General features: G+C 35.2%; 1 protein-coding gene across 2 annotated transcripts; it reads right to left on the reverse strand.

The window, feature by feature from the left end:
• Positions 1-2649: 2649 nt before the first annotated feature.
• On the reverse strand, positions 2650-17561 carry LOC123551046 (serine-aspartate repeat-containing protein F-like). 2 transcript variants are annotated; one of them, XM_045339682.2, is made up of 5 exons: positions 17235-17558; positions 16129-16272; positions 9853-9963; positions 8359-9553; positions 2650-4000 (listed from the first exon to the last, which is right to left on the reverse strand). In XM_045339682.2, exons 1-5 carry the CDS (start codon positions 17337-17339, stop codon positions 3276-3278), a joined length of 2280 nt encoding a protein of 759 aa, XP_045195617.2. In that variant the 5' UTR covers positions 17340-17558; the 3' UTR covers positions 2650-3275. The 2 variants fall into 2 exon arrangements, with proteins under 2 accessions (XP_045195617.2, XP_045195618.2); XM_045339683.2 differs by having other exon boundaries at positions 3860-4000; positions 8060-9553; positions 17235-17561.
• Between the last annotated feature and the right edge of the window lie 933 nt (positions 17562-18494).

Genomic DNA, 18494 nt, shown 5'->3' on the forward strand with positions numbered 1-18494 from the left:
GATTAAATTAAAGTGCAGTCTTGTCTGGTATTTAGCTTTCACTGAATTAATTATGATTATTTAAGAGGTAGAGCTTACATCTCAACTGTTGAATATTCTACTGTAAATAGTTTGTAAATACAAATTACTTCAAGCCACAAGATGACACGTTCAGTCCACAGGTAAGGGAAATGTTTTCCTTGACAGTCTGACGGGAAGATAAAATGTGTGACATCTTTCATGTCTGGTAAGTATCAGAACTGGTGCAGGGATAATGCTTTAAAAGACGTGATAAAATTTAATGACTTTAAATTTAAATTATTTTATCAAAACAATAACAAACGAAATAGGAGTGCGTGGGGCCATTGTTGTTGACTGTTTCTGAAAGCAGATAGAAAAACTGGTTTGCCTGGTTACCAGTTTGTATTGATATATTGATTGAAACTTTGCCTGTAAGCAGCTTGCAAGAAATCAAGGTTTGAACTGCATATACTGGATCAAGGTTGTCGTTATTAAATTTTGAGGTAAACATTGACTCCAGATGTTTTTGGGACCAAGAATACAAAGATCACAAGAGTAAATTTAGTTTCAAATCGATGTACTTTAGAAAGTTTAGTGGTATAAGACCATGGGATGAGCAGATGAACCATATTGCTTTTGAGATCACCAGTCACAGAGACGTTCATATTGTAAAATATCAAGAACAGGAGAGGGTCCTCTGTGGCAAAGTCGCTGGTTTGGGGCATTGAATTCTTCAAGGTCTACCCATTTGTCTGCCAGTGATGAAATAATGCAAAGAGGGGCACCTGGGGGTTTTCCTCCACCATCAAAAGCTGGAAAGTCGCTATATGACCTATAAGTGTGTTGGTGTGACGCTAAACCAAACATAAGTAGAAAAAAATACATGAGAACTATTGAACTTAAGCTGTCATTGTTCATGAGAACTTAGCTCAAAAGTCTTGGTAACAGTGTCCCCCGGGCTGAAAACTGTTTTTCTGATGTATAAAAGGAGAATGCTTGTGCCTAATGTTTTCATACATCATAGGGTGATTGTCTGTAGTCAGCAGATAAGCCCTATTGTTAATTCTAGGGGTCAGTATGTGAAAGGTCAAGGTTACAATGACCTAAAGGCTGAAAACTTTCCAATAAAAAAATGGAGAACCATTCGATATACGGCCGTTGGACTTTGTACAATGATTGCTTAATGTCAACAGTTAGTCCCTATTGTGTTGGGTGTAAATAGGTTGAGGATCTTGGTCACAATGGCATCAAGATTAGAGAAAGGTCTCCAGTCCGTAAATAAATGCTTGGGACAATGGCTGTAATACTTCAAATAATGATTACTTATCATCAGCAGTTGACCCTTCATTTTTGGGGGGTCAGTAGGTTCAAGGCCAATGTCACAGTGACCTCTAGACTTATAACAGTATTCTGATCTGTAACTGAAGAATGCCATCAGATTACGGTATGGGTGATTGCCCGTGGTCATTAGATGTTCTCTATTGTTTTGCATTTTAGGCCAAAGGTCAAGGTCACTGACCTGGAGACTGAAAATTATTGTCATTAATTAGAGAAGTATTGAGCTTTTAACAGTCAGTCTTCATATCGTGGGCTAAGCGCGAAACTATTGTATCTTGTTCTTTATTCATATACAGTTACAACAGTTTCGCACTCGGCCCTCGATATGAGCATTGTCTGTGGTCGTTACATGACTGTTGTTTCATCAAGTCTGTAGGTCAGAAGTTAAGATCATAGTTTCTTGCATGCCAAATAGGATTTATCCATGTTTTTTGCTGGTGCTAGAAAACTCGTCTTGGTGTAAGATGACGCACGTGTTGCAATTTATGAATGAATACGTAGTCATACTCTGTATAATAAGATAGAGCTGAAAAGAAAAGCATTCGTTTTACTTCATTTCTCCTATTAATTAAAGAATACGACATGCAAGAAAAAATCATTCTCGGGGAAACTGTTTTGCAGTAACACCGCAGAGCTTCATTACCGGCCAAGCAGTTGCTCTCGAGCCAGATATTTCCATCCGCATCTTCAACTAGTGAATGATTTTTGAAGACTTTGGGACTCGAAACAGTTCTCGATCTATAACTTGAGAACGCTTGGGGTATATGACTGTCCAACTTCATATGATCATTGGCTTGGGTCGGCAGATAACCCCTGTTGTGTTTTCAGAAGTCTTTTTAGTTTCTATTTTGATTCATGTATATGAGTCCTGGGGATAAATATGAGTCCATGTCTACTTAATGGTTGAATGGGTTTATAATAAGTAAATACCGTTTTTTACATATTCATTTAACTTACTGTTTTTCACCTTTGAATGAATCATGTCAAAAAGTAGATGGCAAAGGGTAAACTGAAAAGGTTGCCTGCAGTTTTTCCTGATATATTCAACAAACTCATGATGGCTTCATTTCTATGTACTAGTATTTATCATTCACTCTATCAATCACAGTGATAGTGTAGCCACTAACTTTGAACAGTCGGGGAAATTTGATCTTTTAAGGTTCCTGAATTTTCAAGAAATTGTTCAGTAAAAAATCAAAGGGAATATAGCTTCAGAGACACCTTCAAAACAAAGTCAAGGATTTCTTTTTTTTCATGAGCTTTATTTAACAAACAGGATGGAATGTTTCTCCGGCAAACATAGGTAAAACATGTAAAACTAAACAAATGTTACAAAGAAATAATGTAAAAGCAGCAAGCATTTCTCTCTTATTCTTGTTCTTGAAGATCATAGGAAAATCTACCATTTCATTTATATAGAATAGTTATGAAGGACAGAAGGCAGGCAACAATTGAGCTAATATGAAATATTTAAAACCATATGATAATAATTTACATGACGTCAGTATAAGGGCTTATTTTGTTTTTGCATAATTTGTGTCAGTGATTTATCAAATAGTTATATTTTATCTGTGGCACGAGATTTGTGATTTCAGAAATTTCGTTTTTGTAAAATAAAAGAATACATACCTCGCGTGATAGGATAAAATTCAATTACCCAAAACACTTGACATATGATATAAAAAAAAAAACCTTATTAAAGCAATGTGACCGAAGTAAGTTTCTGGGTTTTTCTTCTACTGATAGCAAAAAAATAAAAGAAAAGAATATATAAATATAATGTATAAATAAAGGAAGTTTATCACTCTTTCGGAGATATTAGTCTTACTTATCATCCGATATCATTCTTTCCCCTAAGATGTGGAATAATTCCTTAGATATAAATTAATTACTTAATTCAGAGACTTGTCCTCAAAGTATATAAGTGAGTTTTTCGATCATTCTCCCCACGAAGATTCAAAATCTGATTCTTCATTTTCGGAATGGGAATCACGGTCAAAATCTGACGTTCTTTCAAAGTTACTTGGCTCACTGTTGTCAAATGTACTTTCACTTCTTTCAAACCAACTATTTTCAAAATTGTCATTTCTGTTCGGCAAGAGTGATGACGTATCCAGCGAAAATTCGGGGATGGAGAAGTCAGGAGCAGGGCGATCTTCAAATGTCTGTGAAATGTCACTCACAAATTCACCCACGTGACTTAATGGATTCTGAAATTCCATGTTAAAGTTTGATTGTCCAAAACCATAGTCATCCATGTTAGTGACGTCACGTAAAGTTTCAGCACCGTCACTTACAACGTCACGCATAAATTCAGCACCATCGTTTATAGTATCCCTTATGTTCATTTCAGGTAATTGCGGTTCAAAATTAAACCTTTCTCCGATGTCAAAATCTTGTGTTTCTTTTACTTTTGGTAATTCCCCGCTGAATAAATCAGAAGCCATGTTTTGAATGCCGTCAGTTATATCTGAAACGTCGTCAGAACGTTCTGAATCACGGGAGTCTGTAGAAAATAAACCCTTGTTTTCGTTGTCTGTATTGGAATCAGGAGAGGATAAGTCAAATCTATCAGAAAGGAAGTCTGTTTTGAATAAGCCAGTATCGTCATTGTCTTCAGAATCTCTGTCTTGATCTTTGTCTTGCGAAGCGCCCTTTACATCTGAAATGGCGAAAAATTAACAAACTGTCAGAAACGTGTTTAAAGTATTCGTGAAAATGACAGAGAACGGTGATGTGAGTATAATTCTTTTAAAATGAGAAAATAAGCTGAAAAATTAATCTAGTAATAAATTTATGTCAAGTATATATTACTGTATACATTTGTATCAGAGATGTGGGCTGTACTATTTTAAATATGGAAAATTCCACAAAAATGAAAAAGATTACTTATAATGAACCGATGTACAAAAGAAACGCATCACTTAAAAAACGTTTTATGACAACTGCATGCATTTAGATAACATCTGCATCATATCAACACTCTATAAAAATTTAGTCAAGCTCAAATTGCGAAAAGTACGGTTTTCATTAAGTCACAACCCAACACTCCAAGTTTCAAAATTATATTCTTCATGTATACTCCATCCACTTGTGTGAAAAATAGATTTAGCCCTAAAAGAGAATGAAACGAAACGACGTAAACTACCAGCAGACAACGCTGTCATAGGACCCATATTGCAAATGTCACAGGCTCTATGGTGCACATGCGCACGGCGACAAAATTCTTGATATCTGGTAGTGTTGGGATTTTGATTCAAATACATACTTTTCTTGGTCAGATTTTGGTAAAATTTTCACAGAATGTAGTAACGACACAAAGATAATAACTATGATACTAGTTATTTTAATAAGTCAGTCGTAAATGTGGAGTTAATTTTGCACTTTGGTATAGGCATAGTATTATAATAATATTGATTAAAAATAATTAACGAAAAGCTTAACAAAACTACTGAGCAACTCAAAATTTGATAGGAGTCATTCATATTATTAAAAAACATTTATTTTATGTTTAAAACGCCACCAGCTGAGTGCCTGGGTAAGGCTGTGAATATTTTGAAATAGTTTCTTTTGTAGTTATCAACAGAAACTATTTATAACATTCCAGACAAAATTTATTTCAGACAAAATTGTAGAAATACCATTTGTCAGAAAGGATATATCACGGAAAAACAAGTTTGATGCGGAACACTTGAAACACGACCGCATAAATACTAATTTTTTTATATTTTTTTTGCCTAAAATGACACCGTTAACAAAATAATAATGAAAAACATAAAGATTTTAAATATAAAGGGAAGTATTGTACTTTAAGCGGTTTTTGTGTGTATGGAAAAAGAGTAAAACAGTCCTATGATATAAAACCTCGAAAGTTTGTTGTGTATTTTGATTACCGCAGTACTTCTGATTTATGAATATTAATGTAGCTTGACTTTACGAAGATAATAATTCTGATTTATCCGCATATTTTGAATTTTATCGCTAGGTCAGGTGTTTCGCGAACTTTGTGCCGACCATTGATGAAATAGTTTCTGTCATATCGTGTTTCTTGACAGACGGCTTCTGTGTCATTCAAAGGTTATGTGGGTTTACTTGACATTTTCATGTTTTAAATGCATTTAGTGATATATTAAATTTTCTTTTCTTTTTACAAAAAAAAATGTGTTTTTTTTTCAGAAAGAAATGAATATCACGCGTTGTTAGAGCATTAAATGTTGGCTCATACGCAAGTCTCAAGCAACAAATTAAAACATGCTTAAATATAATTATATTTGGGACATGGTAGAGGTGTACAGACGTATTAGAAACTTAGATCACAAGACACTGTGAAAAAGACTGCATGCACACTTCTTTCAGGAAAGAGCACTCTATTTTCGTCAAGATTAGGGATGCTGAATACACTGGTTGTATTTTTAAAGTGAGGTTAACTCAAGGCGAACTCAACGTTGAGGGGACCAATAGGGGACCGGCCAGCTAAACCTACCCAGATTTTCTCTGAAAAATTTCGGACAACAAAGAAAAAGAAAAACAAAAAACGTTGTTCCCCCGTAGTGACAATAGATAAATCCATATCTGTAGACATAAATGCTCTCCCATATTGGCCCTTATTTTCCTTTATCTACGTTTTGTCAGAGAAAAACCATATGCTGGCCTCCTCACTCTCAAAATTTTGGGAGACCGCCCCACCCCCACCCCCACCCCCACCCCCTTCCCCTGCTCCCACACCTATGTTGAATTATTTTTTTTAATTTTAGGACTGTATTTGTATTTTGCAAAGTACGCTTGCACGTGAGAACAGTATTACATTAATGTGACATTGTCATAATAATGTAAGTGATGGCGATATTTTCTTTTAAAATTTTAACTGTAAAACATCTAAGCTTTATTTCATGCCCAAAGAGTAGTTTATAAAAAGTACCTGGTTTGTTATTTTAGACGTTATTTGCAAGGTTAGGACTGTATATTAGTGAATTTAACAATGTTTTTTCTAATATCAATGAACAAAGCTTGTAATGACCTGAGCTGTATCTAGCTACGTATAAATCTGACATATTATTACTATCATTTTGGTCATTTTCTTCTAAGTTCAAATTACGGCTATGTTTACTGGTATGACCCGGCCACCCCTGATCACTAATTAATTACCACTTTTCCTTCTACATTGTTAATCACTCGCAATTAATTACAACCACATTTTACAGTCGTTCGAATAACAATACTGAATTTACATATAACCTTTTTTTTATTCTAAGGCATGCATTTCTTTTGTAAGATTTTCTGTAATAAAATAGTTTCTTGGAATGTCCATGCATACTTTAGAGCATTCTTACACTTTTGAAAAAAATATCTTGTAAATATAGTTCTACACACGTATTTTTAATCATCTTTTTCTAACTTTAAATTAAGCTTCAAGAAACTGCTTTTTATCCTAACTTTGATTTGTTTAAGGTTTTACATAAATTCACCTATGACCAGCTTTTTGGCATAACTTTGCAGTTTAGCTTTACATATATTCACCAACAACCTAATTTTCATCATATCATGTATTGAATAACTTGCATAATTTCAGCAATAAACTACTTTTTATTGCAATATGTATAGCATTTATTTAATGATTTGCATAAATTCACCAATAATCATGACTATTGTTTTGTCATTATTTTACTGCTCCGTTAATTATCTTTGTGGAAATTTGATGTTTTTATTATAGACATTTTTTGTTTAATTTCCATGACCGCAAGCCAATTGAGCATAATTATTTTGTGCAGGGACACGTCGTCAAACAAAATGTTTTCCGCTTTCCTCTCGGTTACATTGAGGCAAAAGGAATGAAATAATCACAGCGTATGCCGGCTCATACCGAGAGGTTAGTGCTCCAATCATGCGGTCTTTGCCCTTTTTATGGTTGCTTTCAATGAGAAAAATCGCATAACATGCAATATTCTGTCATCTGAGATGCATTAATAGGCGAGGAGTGGCAAGCAAGGGGGCCAAATCAATGGCTTCGCATATAAAAACTGATAGTTTCAAACAACACATGCATCATGCAGTGAGCATGCATTCTAACTACGCTAAGAAACCAAAAAGAAAACAAAATGGTCGTGCAGTAATCGTAATGTCTTTCATGCCAACTAGCTTCCGTAACTTACCTTGACCTTTAGACACTTGGTTTTATGGTCATGCATTCGATCCATTCATGGCCTTTTGGTCTCATGCTTTACCTAAATCTAACTGATAGAAGGGCTGTGACGAATTTCGAACATCAACTGACTGCAACCACCATTCTAATCGGATTGACAATCACCAGCCATGGGGCATTTTTAAAATCTAGTTTTCTTGCAAATATTTCAGCCAGAAGTTGGTATTTTCACTTCAAATAGCGTTACGGAATTTTAGTTATCAGGTTATCAGCCGACAATTGAAACTCATTTTCTAACAAACTCAGTAAATAAATAAACACGTAATTTAAATTTTCTGAGGCCATAGAATTTTATTTTCCAGCATTTGTTTTTCGACTGAAAGTAGCATAATCGGCGGCCATGCTGGCTTTACCTTCCAATAAATCGAATGTAGTATTCAGTCAGACAAAAAAATCATTGCGCTGCCGTCAACGCGTCGTCACAGCCCGATGTTTTACCTCGTGCACATGCTCATGCTCCATGCAAGGGCATTCTGTGTGTTATATACTATCCACCAATCCATGCATTGTTTTTCTACTTACCACGTCCATTATCTCTGAGGCTGTTTCTGATACTTTGTCTACAATGTCTACAACACCACTAGCGACATCTTCAGCAGCATCGCCAGCCTGTTCAAAAACTGAACTTACGCTATCTGACATAGTGTCGTCAATATGGCTATACATATCTCTTAAATTTTCTAAAAAGCTGTCATCATGTGCGTCAAACACATTTAAAGATTCAACTGCTTCGCTTGCATTATCAATAATATCCCCAGCTTGCTCAGAAGCGTTTTCTAAACTGTCACTAAATACGTCTACACTATTAACAAAATCCTCACCATCAGGAATATCTCGGTCACCGAAAATGTCTTCAAATATATCACCCACATCCTCAGACCTGTCATCACTATCATCTCTCTCAGTGTCATCTTCATTCTGTTTGTCCTCATGCTTATCATCATCATCATCATCACTTTCATTATTTCCATCATCTCCGTCGTCGTCGTCGTCGTCGTCGTCGTCGCTGTCTTTATCTTCTTTGTCATCATCTTCTTTGTCATCACTCTGATCATCATCGTCGTCGCTGTCATCATCTTCATCACCATCATTGTCGTTGTCGTCATCTCCGTCGTCATCGTCGTCGCTGTCGTTATCTTCTTTGTCATCACTCTGATCACCATCGTCGTCGCTGTCATCATCTTTATCACCATCATTATCGTTGTCGTCTTCACTGCTGTCGTCATCGTCATCGTCGTCGTCACCATCATCATCATCATCGTCATCGTCATCGTCGTCATTGTCGTCATCATTGTCATCATCATCGTCGTCATCATCATCATCATCAGTTTCATCAGAGTCGTCTTTTTCGTCACTACTATCACCGTCTTTATCATCATCATCATCATCATCATCATCATCGCTGTCGTTTTCTTTCTCGTTACTGTCATCATCATCCTTGTCGTCGTCTTCACTGTCACTTTCTTTATCGTCGTCTTCACTGTCACTTTCTTTATCATCATTGGAGTCATCTCCATCAGAACCATCCATATCGTTTAAGTCTTCCGTTAAGTCTTCAGCTTTTTCAATAATTTCCTCTATCATATCTCTTGGTTCGCCAAGGAGTTCTAAAGCATCTTCTACTTGCTCTTCCATTGTTTCTAAGAGGTCTTCGACACCTAAAACTTCCGAATTGCTTAATGTCTCGTGCTTATCAGACATATCTTCGACCATATCTTCCACATTATCTGACATTTCATTTAGAGAATCTATCATAGTGTTATCGAATCTGTCCAGAACATCACCCGCACCATCAGCAATGTCACTAGTCGTGTCAAGAAGGTCTCCAGTAAGGTCTGATGCTGTATCTGCAACATCGCTTACTGCCTCATTGATGTTTTCAGAAACGTCACTGACAGTATCTTGGAAATTATCGAGTAAATCAGTTCCTGTCGCTGCTAACAACAGTTCTGGGGCAATGTTATTTTGTACCGGTTGTGGTGTAGTTGGGCGTGGTGTTACTGCATGTATACCTCCCTGTAAGAGATTCATGATTTTTGTAGTAGTTGTTTTTCTACTACACATTCTGTTAAAAGTGCAAACCTTTATCCAATTAATTGAAACCTATGTTTTTGTATGACTGTCATAATGTTAAACATATTTAGGTTGAACTTCATGGGAAAACTTGAATTGCACCTTTTGTTTAACTTAATGTGTCTCCCGCTGTATGTTCAATGTTTTGTTAAATGCAGCAAAAAGAAAACAAAGTGGCTATGCTACCTGAACACAAAGAAATTATGTTGCGACAAAAAAAGTTGGAAAATGGCATTTCTTACCAGTTCGTTCAAATTTCCGTCAAGTTTTTTCTTGCCCGCACCACCTGCCATGGATCCTCCTGTGAGAGCGTCACCTCGCCCAGCCTGAGCCGCATTTTCTGACACTACAGGCTGAAACAAATCAAACGAATATCAATATGAAATATATAGGAAACATGTAGTATATACATTTGTTGAATGATTTCCCATTCAGTAATTTTGACTATTAGGCCTACCAGGCAAGCAATTCGATAAGTGTTTACAAAAATGTACATGATTTTATAAGAAATCGCAGCTTTCAAGTTTGGAACTGACGGTGAATAGTTTCGACTATGACCTGCAAGCTATGCATGTTGGCTATATCTTGGCCATATAGGACAAACTATGGACAAACTATGAACTGGCTATTTATATAACATGATTAGGGGGATTGGGGGGGGGGGGCAGGAGTCATGTAATAATCTAAATTTATGACTTAGTCAGTATAACATGAACAACGTAACACATGTACGATAAAAAGACAACAAAAAATGATCAACACAGTAGCTAGTATCACGTCTAGGCTGTACAAGCCTTGACAATACGCATGATAAAAAGCAATATACGTATGATTAGAATTTCTTCCTTTTCAATATATGAACATTAAGATCAACTTCTTTCACTGGTGCCCATCAAAACTATTTCCGTTTTTGACAAATCCAGAAGACGGGGGCGTCGGACGGAATGCGTTTCCTAAGGTTAACGTCACATTAATTTGAAAGGTCTTACATCATATAACGTAGCTAAATGTCAGAAATGGCGACCATTGGTAGTCGAACAGACTTATTTATAGGTCGAAGAATTTTGTAAGGAAACTTCTCTAACATCTCTATGCTTAAAACTTTTAAACCCCTTAACATGCTAAATTTCTATAATGAACTTGTCCATCTTTCAATTTGGACAGTACCATTAACTGTTAAAAGGAGGTACTTATCAAAAAGATACTGACTGAATTGCGAACAGTGCAGACCATGATCAGACTGCACGGATGTGCAGGCTGATCTTGGTCTGCACTGGTCGTAAAGACAGAATCACTTGCCGCCAGTAAGATATGGGTTAACAACACTTGTATGTATTTAGGTGGATGTGTCACGTATTGTTTTGCCATAGACTTTTGAGATTGTATCGACTTTTAAACAGCTTAATAGAAAATATGCTGGTGTCACTTCTTTTTAAAAAGCTGTTCTAAGAATACAGAAACTGTCTTTATAAATCAAAATATTCCCTTTGGACCATGGAACGGTACAAGATCACGAAAATTGTACTAATCCTACAAAATGGCTGTGCATATAGATTCCAGTCTCAGGCCTTCGTATATTCGAATTTTGCTGATCTATGATGATGTAATTATTTGTAATTATTCCTGTGAATTCTGATTAACTGTACGAGGAAATACATTACTGCCCAACTTTCTATGACGGGGGAAGAATTCAATCGTCTCATACGTCAAACTCGGGGAATAAATTAGTAAATGGCCTTAATTAAATTTCTGTCAAAGCAAGGATTTAAGGAGCGGAGAAAATAAATGTATTTCTACATATCCTGACCAAAATTTGTCCATAACCATTTTTTATTCAATAAAGTATTCATAATTAATAATTGTCACTTACTACACACAATATATACTTGTGTTAACTGTCATGTTGTCATTGATTTATGGCTTATTTCGAAACCATGACGTTTTAGGGATATAAGTTTTCGCTGTTCAGCACGCATGCATGATATACTGTAGGCAAACAAATTGTTGATTGTCAAGCCAGTTGGGTCAAAGTTAGCGCTAATTGAAGAAAGAAAGAGTAATCGTTTAATTACGGTCATTAGTTATGACATGTAAAATATGTGCAAAAATAATAATTTTCGTGTTAAGTCATACTTGTTTTCTATTTTTATCATTACCATCATAACCATGTGCTAGTGCGGTCATATTTTATCAAAAATAATGACGAGACATCACGTGAAAAAAGAATCATCCGCGCTTTTGGTTTTGCATATCAGTAAAATATTTTCTGTTATATATACATAACTGTGTATGTTTGACAGATCTAGTACATTTTCAAATATATATAAAATGACAACATTTCGTATCCTGGATGATTCCTGTATCTAACAGTGCGCTTGCACAAAGCTTTACCCAGATACAGTTATTATTACAGAAGTCTTTACTATCCTACGAAACATGATTGTTTTATATTGTGTCATATGATGAAATTGTTCTTGTAATACTTTTATACCAAAGGGTAATAAAATATGATTAAAATGAATGTTTCACTGTAATTCTGTAATGGCGCTCGGCAATTTCCGTGAGATTACGTAATCTCCGTATTTCAATTATTCTGTCGTATGGTAGATGTATCGTCAAAACGGCTCCACTTCCTTTAATTGACGTCAGAACAGAACCCAGAAAATAAAAATAGAACCATATATATTCCGAAAAATGACTCTCTCTTTATACAGAGGGGGCACATTTTGCAGAAGATACATGCTTCTATTTTATTTTCTGACTGAATATCAATTTCTGCGCAAGTCGCCAAACATCTGCTTATCAATTTGGGAAAATGATAAATTATCTGTATAATTAAAGGGAAATGCTATAAGATTCTTTCACTGGTTGTAGGTGCAGATGGGAATATCCGGCCTCGAGGGTAACTGTTTAGGCGGTAACGAGGCTCCCTGCCGAGTTACCGCCTAAACAGTTACCCGAGAGCCGGATATTTCCATCTGCACCTATAACCGGTGACAGAATCTTTTTCTTGCATAGCGATTTCAAGAAATAATAATAAAAATAAAATCAATCGAACGGCTTTCTCTTTAGAACTATTTCTTATAGCAGTGTATTTAAACAAAACGCGGGAAACCGACGCCCGTTAACAGGAAAGACGTCATGACGTTTCAAAACAATGAACAATGTTTAGTTCCGGTTTTGTTTTATCAGTTGCAGCGTAACGTTATGAATTTTTGATAAAAAACGTGATTTGAATCGAGAAATATACTATCAGGAACCAATAGGAACTGTCAAGGTACTGAATTTTTACTCCGGTGTTTAAATAAAATGTAAATTACTACATAAATCTTCTACATTTCTTGCATACCAGACGGGGATTTCCGGTATTTTTACCGGTGCTGGAAAAATCCATCTTACACCCCGGGGTGTAAGATGACTCTCGTGCTGTAAATGACGTATTACGAACTACATATATGTAGAAGATTTATGTAGTAATTTATATTTTATTTAAAAAACGAAATACAAATTCAATACCTTGACAGTTCCTATTGGTTCCTGACAGTATATTTCTCGATTCAAATCACGTTATTTTATCAAAAATTCATAACGTTACGCTGCAACTGATAAAAGAAAACCGGAACTTAACATTGTTATTTGTTTTGAAACGTCATGACGTCTTTCCTGTTTACGGACGTTGGTTTCCCGCGCTTTGTTTAGATACACTGCCATATGAAATAGTTCTAAAAAGAAAGCGGTTCGATTGATTTTATTTCTATTATTATTTCTTGAAATCGGTATGCAAGAAAAAGATTCTGTCACTGGTTATAGGTGCAGATGGAAATATCCGGCTCTCGGGTAACTGTTTAGGCGGTAACTCGGCAGGGAGCCTCGTTACCGCCTAAACAGTTACCCTCGAGGCCGGATATTCCCATCTGCACCTACAACCAGTGAAAGAATCTTATAGTATGTAGTTCGTAATACGTCATTTACAGCACGAGAGTCATCTTACACCCCGGGGTGTAAGAAAATGTTTCTTGCATACCAGACGCGGATTTCCGGTATTTTTACCGGTGCTGGAAAAATCCATCTTACATCCCAAGGTGTAAGATGACTCTCGTGCTTTAAATGACGTATTACGAACTACATATTTTTAGAAGATTTATGTAGTTATATATATGTTATTTCGAAAAAACGGAATAAAAATCTAATACCTTGACAGTTCCTCTTTGTTCCCGATAGTATATTTCTCGATTCAAAACACGTTATTTTATCAAAAATTCATAACGTTACGCTGGAACTGATAAAACAAAACCGGAACTAAACATTGTTATTTGTCTTTGAAACGTCATGACGTCTTTCCTGTTTACGGACGTTGATTTCCCGCGATTTGTCTAAATACGTTGCTACAAGAAATAGTTCTGAAAAGAAAGCCTTTCGACTGATTTTATTTTTATCGTTATATCTTGATATCGGTATGCAAGAAAAAGATTCTGTCACTGGTTGTAGGTGCAGATGGGAATATCCGGCTCTCGGGTAACTGTTTAGGCGGTAACTCGGCAGGGAGCCTCGTTACCGCCTAAACAGTTACCCTCGAGGCCGGATATTCCCATCTGCACCTACAACCAGTGAAAGAATCTTATAGCATTTCCCTTTAATTATACAGATAATTTATCATTTTCCCAAATTGATAAGCAGATGTTTGGCGACTTGCGCAGAAATTGATATTGGAACCTCGTTACCGCCTAAATTGTTACCCTCGAGGCCTGAAATTCCCATCTGCACCTATAACCAGTGAAAGAATCTTATATTCTTATGTTAATTCCATCTGCTGGGATTTTTTAAATCATTTAAAGAAGTGAAAGAATTTTCAATATCGCGGCTTAAAAATGAGAAAGTTATGTGGATTTAAATATTTGATCAAAATGGCGACCATTTTGTTTCCATGGCAACAAAAAACAAAATGGCGGATTTATTGAATTTCTAGATACATATCTGAACTGTATTCACTTATTTCTGTAAAATATTTTCTCTACTTTTTCCAGGTATAATGAAAGAAATTACCATGTTTTACATCTTACACTAAAGAAATATATGAAATTAACCTATTTAAAAGGTTATTTGCTAAATAAAGAATTCAGCAGTGTGTAAATGACGTCATAAACAGACTAAAATGGCTGCCTGTATGATCAGCCATTTTCTTAAATTTCAAACTGCTATATCTTTTTCAATAGTGGTCTAATTTTAAAAGTTATTTCAGCATTATGAAAGGCTTGAGGATGGCTTTTATATAAAATTAACTTCTTGTCAGGCATTCCTTACCCTTTATGGGTAAATGTTTGAAAATACAACGGTGCCAGAAACTGAGAAACCTCCAACTTTTGCTTGAATATAAATATCATTTATTTAAAAGTCCAAACTCATTTTACCTTTTCATTATTCAAACAGTTTCTAAATAATATTCTGTGCAATGATAATTTTAATGAAACATGTTCCGTAATTATGACATTTCACGTAATTCACCTCTAGTGTCATCAACTATTCGCTCATTAAACACATTTTGTTTTAAACATCGTTTTAAATGTTTAAACAAACATTTTGTTTCCGTAAATAGTTTAAGCCACATGGGACAGTATCAAACTATTTTTTTTCTTTTTTTATTTGTGTGTGTGTGTGTGTGTGTGTGTGTGTGTGTGTGTGTGTGGAGAGGGAGGGTGGGGAGGGGATGTATCTATATCCACTTTATTACAATACTGTATTGTAATATAGTATATATATAGACCATTCACCCATACCACCCCCATCCACCAAAAATAGAGTTTGATACTTGTTCCGAACAAACTTTACACGTACCTTATATAAAAATAAAACACCATTCGGCGGATTTCACTTTAGACTTCAATCATTAAATATGCTACTGGCGTTGTTACTGTAACCTAATGTTATCAACATCATCATCATCTTCATAAGAATTTTTTGGTCAGTACATTATCATCATCATCATCAATATCATCATTATTATTAGTCAAATGTTATTTCCGAAGAAAATGCTACTCAGAAAACTGTTGTTTTTTTTCAACTTGCAAGCATATTCCTTGGAAACGCACTAGCATTTATGAAAGCTACGAGTCTCACTGAGATTTGTGCTTTAAAATAAACTTAAATTGAATTTCCTTACGTATCAGACACTCTACTCCACAAATTTAACTGTTTTTAATGGACAGACGTTCGTGTTCGGTTCATCCTCAACTTTTACGTAGAGATATTTATCAAATACTTACTCCATAAACAGGAAAAATACATATAAAACAAATTTGGAAAAATTTTGACCAGACGAATACATTTAGGCCAATTACACAATGGCCTAAAAAGGCATTTCTTAGGATGATTATATCCGCAGAGGTGTAAAATTTCTGTCAGTAATCCCTTGTCGTTTCCTAAATGCTTGGTTATTGTATTCATCTGAACGAATTGCCTTGATATAACATTTTAAAAAATTGAATCCGAAATTTTAAAGAATCTACACGGCCATGACTTACTATTTCTTTCTCGTCATCTTTCAGGTTTCCTGACAGATACAGGCCCACCATGATGCCTGCAAGGGTTAGCACAGCAATACTGCCCACAACAACAGAATGTGCGATCCATTTTTTCGTCCGTGCGTTCGCCTTTAATACAGCGTCCTGAAAATTAGCAGCTGATCAATTAGTCACCTATGGGGCAAAATAATACTTTTAGAAAGTTATTACTTTATTTGATTTTGATAAAATGATAAACTAATATTCGATATATGTCATATGACTTTTCAATCAGCCACGATCGCAAATTTGTAAAAAAACAAAAAACTGCTATCAAATTATGTCGCTATAGAGTACTGTTGGACAATCAATTAAATTACCGTCATGTCATTATTATACCAAAAATAATAAAGACTAAATAACACTTTTATGTACAAAAAAATAACTGGTTCAATAGATCTTGTATAAAATGAGAGAGCGGTTATACAGAAGTACACCTTGCCTCATATCATGCAAGTTTCCCTTTAACGGGCCGTTACAAATAAAATCTTTTTTGTCGAGTTTATAAGTACACTTATCACGCGTACTACATCACCCTCCCCAAAAAATTGAAGAATAATTGATGCACACAACTACAAAAAAATATCATGTTATTCACTTTTGTATAAAATATATTTGCTTTTCGTGTGCAATATTGTGACAGCTATAGTCTAAACGTATCAAAACTCAGTGCAAAGCAAACGTATATGTTTGAACGCGTATGTCATTAATAAGATAATACTTTTTTGCTGATACAGAATAATTCAGTTTTGATATTGTACAATGTATGTGTACACAGAATCTTGTAATCGAACACTGAGAAAAGACTTTCAACTTTCTCTTTCAACACCAAGGTAACAACTACCGAAATAAAATGTCGATCTAAACTGATTACCAACGTGAATCGAGTAGGAAATTCAAATTTATTCCAGATGCTGTCTTCATTTCGAAAAAAAATATACAACAAACAATTATATAGTTTTTCCTAAATATAAACTATCAACTGGTTTGGTAGTATAACCCTATATCCGTACTTAATTTTGTCTTGAAAATTTATTTAATAATTCCACAAAATGAATAAAACTTACATGGGCATCAAATCCCTTTTCTGGATCCGTCCTAGGTAAATAGTTACTGCTGTAGGTCATATTGCTGTATTGTCCCGAGTCGTTCTGATCGTAACCTCCTTTCATTATTTACACACACTTTTCACTGACTTGTAACACGAAATATTAATTATCGCTGGCAATTTATTGTGGGCGATTACAGAAACACATCCATTCACAATATAGAACCCAACACCTTCACACACTCCAACCACGAAAAGTAAAGGTTTTAGCGAAGCGAAACGAAACGTTAAATAGATTAACACGTTTCCGTGGTGAAGAGTACGTTACGTAGATTAGAATGAATACAATTAACAATCCACGGTAATATTGCGCCGCTGTATAATTATGCAATATTATACAAAAAACGCCGTATAACGCGACGTTGATTTGACAGGTCTGCTTATATCAACTACGAAAAGATAAGTTCGTGACAGCTTTTAATTAGTATAACACCGATATACCGTGCCCAACAATAGATGGTCGTTTGTTTTGAGTTTTACGGCAAATGATCCATTAAAAGAAAACGCATGACGCATGTATCTATATATATATTTTGCGGTACCTTTAAAAAGAATACAGCGTGAAATGTGGAACCCAAAACGAGATTCATTTGCTTAGCAAAACTGGAATAACATATGGATGGAGAAAATAGATTTGTCAACGAATGTAATGATTTGTTTCACAAATTGTGACGTTCTTAAGATGAAGTGTAATTCAGCGCCATCTAGCATCAAAATGTCTTCTTTTTTGCCTCATCACAGAAAGCGCAATCCGACCAACGTCTCTTGTACTTAACACGACGTCAACATCAAAATTTTATTACACTAGGTCAGAGACCACCAATTAAAAAGTACAGGGAACTATCTGGTAAGTAACGTGTACAAACCCCAAGAAGTGATTTATTTTTTAGATTGGGCCTTTCTAGTGTATTTAGAGCATTTTATTGCACTTGTTAGTAATAATTACTACAACTGATGGGTATTGGAAGTTTTTCATCCGTACTATTGGTCGAACTAAGATAGTTCTTAAAAAATCTGATTGTTTCGATTTATGGAAGGCCGTACACGCTTTGATGTTACAATGGAAGTCTATAGGAAAATAATTGGTTGTCTCTTACCTTTAATGTTATTTTACCAACTGTATTTCTCTCCCCCACGACGTTAAGCGTTGATAATTGTTTTTAAAAAGAAAAATGCGTTCAGTTCCTACACTATGACTGTATCTTCTGTTTAATACAGT

The sequence above is a fragment of the Mercenaria mercenaria genome, chromosome 4, assembly GCF_021730395.1.
Source record: "Mercenaria mercenaria strain notata chromosome 4, MADL_Memer_1, whole genome shotgun sequence".
Taxonomy (NCBI): domain Eukaryota; kingdom Metazoa; phylum Mollusca; class Bivalvia; order Venerida; family Veneridae; genus Mercenaria; species Mercenaria mercenaria.

Bases quoted from the DNA above. Each gene is read 5' to 3' on its own strand.
- LOC123551046 (XM_045339682.2), bottom strand. From the start codon at position 17,339: ATGAAAGGAGGTTACGATCAGAACGACTCGGGACAATACAGCAATATG. The intron at 9,964-16,128 runs GTAAGTCATGGC...GATTTGTTTCAG, and splicing joins AAGATGACGAGAAAGAAATA to CCTGTAGTGTCAGAAAATGC. The intron at 9,554-9,852 runs GTAAGAAATGCC...AATCTCTTACAG, and splicing joins ACGGAAATTTGAACGAACTG to GGAGGTATACATGCAGTAAC.